The following is an 8891-nucleotide window of genomic DNA, read 5'->3' as shown; positions in this document are numbered from 1 at the left end:
AAGCAATTGATAATAACAAACCGAATTAGAGTACGCATATACATCAAATCAATAAACCAAACTCTTTACTAAACACAATCAACCCATAAAATACAAGTAACTAACGAAAAAGGTTAAAACTTTATATCAATCTATTCATCAAAGTCTAGGTGGCTTAAATGTTTAGCCGAGCATATCAAATAACGAAAACAAATCAAAGATGTTCAAGTAAGAATTCATGATAACAAGTTTCGAAAGAAAGAAATCAACAAAACAAGGAATTGGAAAACCCGAGCAAGTCTTCAATCCTTCGTCCCGAACACGTACCACTGATTCTTGCGCTTCGAAACCTTCAATATTGCTCCAAGAATGTTCCCAAGATCGCCTTCAATGCTCTCAATTCGTAATTAGGGTATTGTGTTGAGTTTCTTGGGATTTTATACCAAACCCTAATCATTATTAACGAAGAAAAGTCATCATTTACCCCGTCGCGTCGCGCGACGGGTTTGGTGCATTGAGGTCGCGTGCCACGACCACTCTAAATTCCAAAAATCTATATTTTATTTGTAACGCTGCGTGACGATGAAGATGGATAGCTGTGGCGCGACGCCACAGCTCATTTTCCACAGCCTGTTGCATTTCTTGATCTGCTTCAGCTCTCCAAATTCTCAAAAATAATTCTAACTCTTTTAAAACTTGCTTCCCATCCTTTAACACTTCAGTTTTTCAACGTTTTTAGCACAAAGGATCTGGAAACACAAGATTTCATCAAAGTATGCACATTCTAACGAAAACATAACTAAAAATAAATGAAATTTATACAAACTGTACACGAATAAGAGATGTATTTTGCAATACATCAAACATCCCCACACTTACTCTTTTTTCATCCTCGAAAAAGAATTATGCAACGGAATCAGAAATGAATAGTCACTCGGGTCAAAAGTATATTTATATTTTATTAAAACCAAAGCTTGTGTTAGCCGGGATTGCGAATATATTTGTCCCCTTAAACCCAAATCCGGTCTTAAGCCCTTATCATGTGAATTTAATTTAAGTGTGGTCAATCTACTTAGGGCCTCACGCTAGAATCTACGGTGCACCTACTCCTGCCTCAAGCTTATAGAACTAAAGGAATGATCACTGGACCAATTCCCAACTGTCTTATATCAAAACCAAGAGAATTTACAATAAATTTTTTTCTTTTCCATTTTTTTTCACTTTTCTTCTTTTTTTTTCCTTTTAATGAGCGTAGACGTTGCTTTCCCTAACCAAGAGGCATTTTGGCTGTAGAGTCGCTATCCCCAACTCAGACTACATAGAACTGCGCTACTTTCATTCAGCTTCTAGCTCATTTTTTTTATATTTTTTTTCTTGATCAAAAATTCTAACGGTTTTAACTTATAACGGTGTCCCTTATACTCTTATTGGCGGTTTCAATCTCTCATATTTCACAGGCGAAAACCCATTAGTAGACTGACAATTAAGGTGTATTAACTCAAAGGGACCTAAAACCAAACCCGGGCCTATCAACATATCCCAAACTAAACACAAGCTCAATTTGTTTGATCTCATGTTATTATTATTTGAACCCAAATAAAAACTCATCTTTTCTATCATTTTCCATTTTTATTTGCAAACTTCTTTATTCGAAAGACATTTTTCTAATTTTTCAATTTTTTTGGATTTTTTAAAATTTTTAATTTTTTTGTATTTTTCATATTTATGACTTGATTATTTACATGTATCCCATCCCCGCACTTAAAGATTGCATTGTTGCTAATGCAAGAACGGAAATACGACTCAAAACTAACTAAACACTAAAAAACTGAAAAACGAAATAAATAATTACATACAAAAATACAAGGGAAACGACTTAGCTGAATATGTGAGACAGTCAGTCAAAGTGCCAGTCGTTCCCACATAAGCTCTCCAATTCGAAACGCGCTCAGCAAACAACTCCTTATCTCGGACACGCGAACGAAAGCGGCTAAACAACAACCTATCACATCATAAGCAAACATCCTTCCCAACCAACCTGTTCAAAGTATATCAGTATAAGTACAGACCAATAAATGAGGATCAAAAACAACATAAAAGGAAAATCAAACAAAAGATATAATCGTCAGTTGCTGCTTCCTCATCTCATCATCCCCACACTAGTCCTCCTCACGCTCGTTGGTAGTCTCCTCACTGCCCTCCTGTCGTCCACCTGCACCAGAACTGCCCTCACTAAATACACGGAATGGAGAATCTTGATCAAACCTCTCACCAGCACCATCCGAGCCACCCTGTTGTTTCGGCTGAAAGAAGTCTGGGATCCCCATGCTGTGCGTGCTCATCATGTAACGGAGAGCATCATCCTGCCTCTCCTGACCCAACTGAAACAACTCAATGAGATGCTCCAATCTGTCAAATCTCTGCTCCACATAGCCAGAGAGCTACTGCAAAATGAGAGGCTCAGGTGGTGGTTGCCTCCTCGGATACTGATGTGCTGGTAGCTCGTGTCGCAGTGGTAGTCGTTGAGGGTGTTTAGGGTCAACCTGAATCATCACATCCTCAGCTGGATGTCCCTCTGGCGGCTGCACCTGCGGGCCCTGCCTAATCGGCTCCCAGCCGTAGGGCTCAGTCCACGACACCATACGTGCCTGCTGTAACTCTTTAATCCCAAACGTCATCGTCTTGGGCCCCTCATGTAGAAATTGGGGGATATACTTGGTAAACACCCCCAAATTTTGTGCAATGCGAGTAATATAGGGGCCCATAGCCAACCCCGCACGATGACCACCTCGACGTCCTCTACTAAACGAGTCCGCTAACACCGTAGCCAAGTTCATCTCACGGTTCTTCACACGGCACATGAGAATGAACAACTCGATCCAATTCCCCTTATTTTCCCCCGATTTCCGATCCACCAATGTAGTAGACAAAATCTTCAAAACATACCTATAAACTGGGTTACGAACCGAAGTGATCAGGTACATAACCGTGAATGGGCGGTCGGATATCGTCTTCCAGAAATTTCGTAGCTCAGTACCCCCAACACTGTGATCCCTAGCAGTAGAATAAGCACCCCTCAAACTAGTCAAAAATCCCGGCTGTTTCACTTCCTCCTCAGTATAAAACCCCGACACAATGGAAAACTTCGCCATATTCATCTCAAAGACCTGCCTACACAAACTGAAAGACACAACTGTATCCTGATCAAACTTTCCCTCCTTGTGTCTCCATGTGCTGTGAAACTCCAGCACCAACTCCTCATACTGATCCTGCGTACTGCATCAGTCAACTTTGGACCCAAAAGGTCCAACACTACCTGCCTCGACCCTATTTCCTCCAATCAATGCCAGTCTATCACCCTGTGCTGAAGCAAATCCGTATTCCTCAACTTATCATACTTTTCCCACTCAGATATATTCGGCTCAAATTGCAATACCGGGTGATCGAGACGATTAACTTTATGTGTTGGAATAAACTCATGAGACCTTTGATACTGAACCTTTCTCAACTTTGGATCATTAGCAGCTATCTGTATAATCGGGGTCTCCAAGTGGAATCAGATCTTGCTGGGGTGGATCCTGTTGTGGTGATGTCTGATCCGCGCCCCTTTTTCGGGCCCTACCGCTTCGTGAGCTGCTAGCCATGTCTGCAAAACAGATATTAAACAAGACAAAACAAGCAAACTATCAGTAATAACAAACTATTTTTGTATTTTTCATTTATTAATTTTTTGAATTTTTTGAAATGTTTATACTTTTTTGGATTTTTATAATTTTTTTCTCAAAAAAATAGAATAGCCGTATAGCATTTCATTCGCGGCTAATTCTGAAAAATAAAGTTGAAATACAAACCGGGTTACCTTTTTACAAATGCTAAGTGATAATTAAACTCACCCAAATGGAGATTGAGTACGGGCGAGCCTAAATCACTTGTACGTGCAAGTAAACGCAAAAACAAGTAAAATACGACTCAAACTAGAATAAACGACACAAAGACACTAATCTGGACTCAATGTACACTATCCCCCTCCGGCACTTTAATTGTCCGTAATTAAATCGAGTGCCTAACAATCCGTCATTGACGTCCAAATTTGCTTAAAATCAGTTGCTTTTTAGTTTTAAAATCAAATTTAGCTTCGAAAAATTCTGCCTAGTTAAAGGAGGTTTTTACCGTTGCAAAAATTCTGTTTCATTGTACAAGGTCGAAACTTTATGCGTCAATACCCCAAACCATTCAATCATCAAGCAAAGCACATTCAATATTACCAAACCGACACCACCCGCGCCCAATAACAACTTGAAACAACGACCAAAGTTTGTATCAAAGTTCCGATGTCAAGTGAGGCATGGAAAGAAAATCATGTGCATAAACCCAAACCAAGCCAGCCGCACCCCTTCCAATAGACTAAATCTGAATCGATAAAGCAAACCATAGCCACCCGTATCGCATCAAGAAAACTAATATATCCTGACTTGCGACTAACTAAACACAGCTATACGGCTGACTTGACATAACCAAAACAAATGACTACAAACTGACAGGAACTGGACTTAACAGTCAGCCGACACACATAACCAGCAATTGATTTGGCTGTGAATCTAAGCAAATAACCAGAACATGACTCGACAATGACGCAAAACAGACATTATCTAACCTAGACGAGGACATAGACTGAAATGTATAGGCGAATTTAACAGAAACCATACCTGATTCGATGAAGTTTTGCGAGAAAAAGCTAAGATTTTTCGTAAATGGAGTGTCCCGAATCGGACAAAATCATCGGCTAGATGATGAAAATGTTCGGTGGCTTTTGTACGTCGTGAAATTGCGGTCACGGGGGTGGAATTATGGATGAAAATGGTGGAGTTACGATGGTGTAAGGGTGGGTGAACAGTTTGGGGTGATGTTCAGCGGTGGAGTTTAAGGAAGAAGGGTTTTGTTTGGTTTTGGGGAAGAGAACTGACTTAAGGGCTTTATTTCAATTTTTTATATCGTCGCGTGGTGCTACAAAGATAAAAGGCAGTTGTGGCGTAGCGCCACAGGTGGGGTCAAAACGAAAAGGTTCAAATAAGGGTCACGTAACGCGAGAAGGTGCTACGCGACGCGACAATAGGGTTCAACAACAAAAACTGAACTGAGGGGTCGCGTAGCGCGACCAGGTGGTCATATTCAGCGTGGCGCGATGCGACGGACGTTTTTGGACAGAAGGTTGCGTAAAAATTCCAGTTTTATGCCTTAGAAAATTTTCTAAGTGTTACCAAACCTTCCCAAAACCATCCCAAATTTTTCTAAGTGTTGGAACTTACCTGGAATGTCGTTTTCATCGCAATTTCAGCTCTTCAATGGTACGATTCCTACAAAATTACTCAAAAACACCAAACAAAAATACAAAAAACTACGAAAAATAACGAAATTTACAAACGGTACATACTCTACACTTGGGATTTGATCCGAAAACACTAAATGGCGGCTTTTGATGGAATTTCGAGAGGAGTTTCCTCCATCTCGTTCTTGTCTATTGCTCCTCCAATGTAGTGTTTTAAACGATGGGCATTCACCTTCCAACTTCGGCCATCCGATTCATCCATAATCTCCACCACTCTGTACGGAAACACGTAATGAACCATATAAGGTCCAAACCACTTCGACTTCAACTTCCCCGCAAACAACTTCAATCTTGAATTGTAGAGAAGTACTTTATTACCTTTGCTAAATTCCTTAACCTTCCTTAGCTTCCTATGATGTGAAGCTTTCGTCTTCTCCTTAATTCCCAACGATCGAGCATAAGTCGCATCCCTAAGCTCTTCAAGCTCATGGATTTGAAAGAAACGCTTCCTAGCGGCTTCGGTCATGTCAAGGTTCACGGTTTTCAATGCCCAAAGCGCTCGATGCTCTAGCTCTACAGGAAGGTGACAAGCTTTTCCATAGACGATCACAAATGGTGTGGTTCCAAAAGGCGTTTTGTAGGCGGTTCAAAACGCCCACAATGCATCGTCGAGCTTGTCGGACCAATACTTCCTATTCTTACCAACGGTTTTCTCTAAGATACGTTTGATACCGCGATTTGCATTCTCCACTTGACCACTGTCTGTGGATGATATGCGGTAGACAAACGATGAGTGACTCCGTAGCGTGCAAGCAATTTTTCCATCAATGCATTGCAAAAGTGAGTACCACGATCACTAATTAAGGCTTTAGGTTTACCGAAGCGGGAAAAGAGTTTCTTAAGGAATTTCAAGACTACTCGGGCTTCATTTGTAGGAAGAGCTTGAGCCTCTACCCACTTAGACACGTAGTCAATTGCCACGAGTATATACCGGTTCCCTTTGGAGACGGGAAAGGGTCCCATGAAATCGATGCCCCAAACATCAAAAACCTCCAATACTTGGATCGGGTTTTGAGGCATCTCATCTTTGGCGGAAATGTTGCCGGTTCGTTGAAAAGCATCACATGTTTTCACGAACTCGACGACATCACGAAGTACGCTAGGCCAATAAAAACCACAATCAAACACCATTTGAGCGGTGGCATATGCACCATGATGGCCTCCCGTGAGGCCTTCATGTCTAATGATGTTCCAACCCTCCTCTCTCGACACGCACCGTCTTAGAATCCTATCTCCCCCTATTCTAAAGAGAAAAGGATCATCCCACGCATACTTCCTTGACTCGCTAAGGAACTTTCTCCTTTGTTGTGTGGTCATTCCTCTCACAATATTGCCACTAGAAAGATAATTCGCTAGGTCACAAAACCAAGGCAATCCTTCCTTCTCGGCCTCTACAAACTCAATAGACTTGTGAGGGAACGTATCTCCTATCTCCTCCTCACGAATCTCCTCTCGCCTAGGGTCCTCTAAACGTGATAGATGATCGGCTGCTATGTTTTCGGCCACTCTCTTGTCTCTAATCTCGATATCAAACTCGCTAAGCAATAGAATCCACCGAATAAGTCGGGGTTTAGCGTCTTTCTTTTGAAAAAGAAAACGCAACGCGGAATGGTCGGTGAAAACTATGGTCTTGGATAGAACGAGGTATGAGCCGAATTTATCGAAAGCAAATACTACAGCTAAGAGTTCTTTCTCCGTGGTGGTGTAGTTCTCTTGAGCATCATTTAACGTTTTGCTCGCATAGTATATGGGGTGGAAGTGCTTATCCTTTCTTTGTCCTAATACCGCTCCAACGGCATAGTCACTCGCATCGCACATGAGCTCTAACGGTAAGCTCCAGTCGGGCGAGATAAGAATAGGTGCACTCACAAGCTGTTCCTTCAAAAAGTTGAAGGCTTTAAGACACTCCTCGTCAAAGACGAATGGAACATCTTTCTCTAGAAGACGGGTCATGGGGCGAGTAATTTTAGAGAAATCCCTAATGAAGCGTCTATAGAAGCCCGCATGACATAAAAAACTCCGGATCGACTTCACACTCGTGGGTGTGGAGGTAATCTACCAATGGTATCTATTTTCGCACGATCTACCTCTATACCATCCCTAGAGATCTTGTGTCTTAACACGATACCTTCTGTCACCAGTAAGTGACACTTCTCCCAATTTAACATAAGCTTCGTCTTAACACACCGCTTCAACATCCTCTGGAGATTCTTCAAACACTCATCAAAAGAGTTACCATATATCGAAAAATCATCCATGAAAACCTCCATGGAACTCTCAATCATATCCTGAAATATGGCAACCATGCACCGCTGAAAAGTAGCTGGAGCGTTACATAGCCCAAATGGCATGCGTTGGTACGCATAGGTGCCATAGGGGCATGTGAAGGTGGTCTTATCCTGATCCTCCGGTGCGATGGGGATCTGGAAGTAGCCGAAAAAACCGTGAGAAAACAATAAAATTGTTGACCCGCGAGATGCTCCAACATTTGATCTATGAAGGGCAATGGGAAGTGGTCTTTCGGGTGGCATAACTTTCGGTAGTCGATGCACACGCGCCAACCCGTGACCGTACAAGAAGGGATAAGCTCATTCTTCGAATTCATGACAACGGTCATCCCTCCCTTCTTAGGGACAACCTGAGTGGGACTAACCCAGGGCGAATCAGAGATGGGATATATCATCCCGGCATCTAGGAGTTTTAGAAACTCCTTCTTCACAACATCTTGCATGTTGGGGTTGAGCCGCCTTTGAGGTTGCACCACCGGTTTGAAATCATCCTCCATGAGTATCCGGTGGGTGCAATAAGAAGGGCTTATGCCCTTGATGTCGGACAACCTCCAAGCAATGGCCTCTTTGTTGGCACTCAACACCTCCAACAACCTCAACTTCTCTCCTTCTTCCAACTTTGATGAGATAATGACGGGTAGCTCGGAACCTCCCCTAGAAAAGCATACTCTAAATGAGATGGAAGTACCTTAAGCTCTAAGGGTGGGGGTTGGGTGGTGTCATCACTAACAGCTAACACTTTGGGAATTAAAGGAATTCCCTCATCTTCTACTTCATCTACCAACTTCAACTCTTCCTCTACTGATGTGTGTAAAATGCAACATATAAATTACATTAAACGAGGCATAAAACTAACCATTTTTTAGTACAAATGTTGGAAAAAGTGTGCTTTTGTCTTCCTTTTGTATTTTCAGGATTAAATGAGCTGAAATGAACAAAATATACAAAAATACAGCTAAATCTAACATAAATACAAGAAAAGGAATAAACGTGGCATGCCCGACCCCTCGACAGCATCTTCCCAAGCAAAAACAAGACGTCAGAAGGCTGAACACGCCCCGTGCCCAACGGACACGGGGGCATGCCCAAGTGTCTACAGAAAAGACAAAGTTGTAGAAGTTTCTATCTCCCAACACGGGGGCGTGCCCAGCTCCACACAGCCGTGGTGAACGCTAAGATTCGCAGAATCCAAGCAAATCTTGATAGTACAGATACGCTTCTCCACACGGGGTCGTGCC

The 8891-nt window shown here is 42.1% G+C and overlaps 1 protein-coding gene across 1 annotated transcript; it reads right to left on the bottom strand.

Annotated features, from left to right (window-relative positions):
* Positions 1-5438: 5438 nt before the first annotated feature.
* LOC110888460 lies at positions 5439-5831 on the bottom strand. The gene has a single exon (XM_022135986.1). The coding sequence runs from the start codon at positions 5829-5831 to the stop codon at positions 5439-5441; it is 393 nt and encodes a 130-aa protein (XP_021991678.1).
* Positions 5832-8891: the final 3060 nt, after the last annotated feature.

The sequence above is a fragment of the Helianthus annuus genome, chromosome 11 (assembly GCF_002127325.2).
Source record: "Helianthus annuus cultivar XRQ/B chromosome 11, HanXRQr2.0-SUNRISE, whole genome shotgun sequence".
Taxonomy (NCBI): Eukaryota; Viridiplantae; Streptophyta; class Magnoliopsida; order Asterales; family Asteraceae; genus Helianthus; species Helianthus annuus.
Note: the sequence above shows the minus strand (reverse complement) of the source record. Positions and strands in the feature narration are given on the sequence as shown.

Coding starts and splice junctions, on each gene's coding strand:
- LOC110888460 (XM_022135986.1), bottom strand. CDS start 5,831: ATGACCGAAGCCGCTAGGAAGCGTTTCTTTCAAATCCATGAGCTTGAA.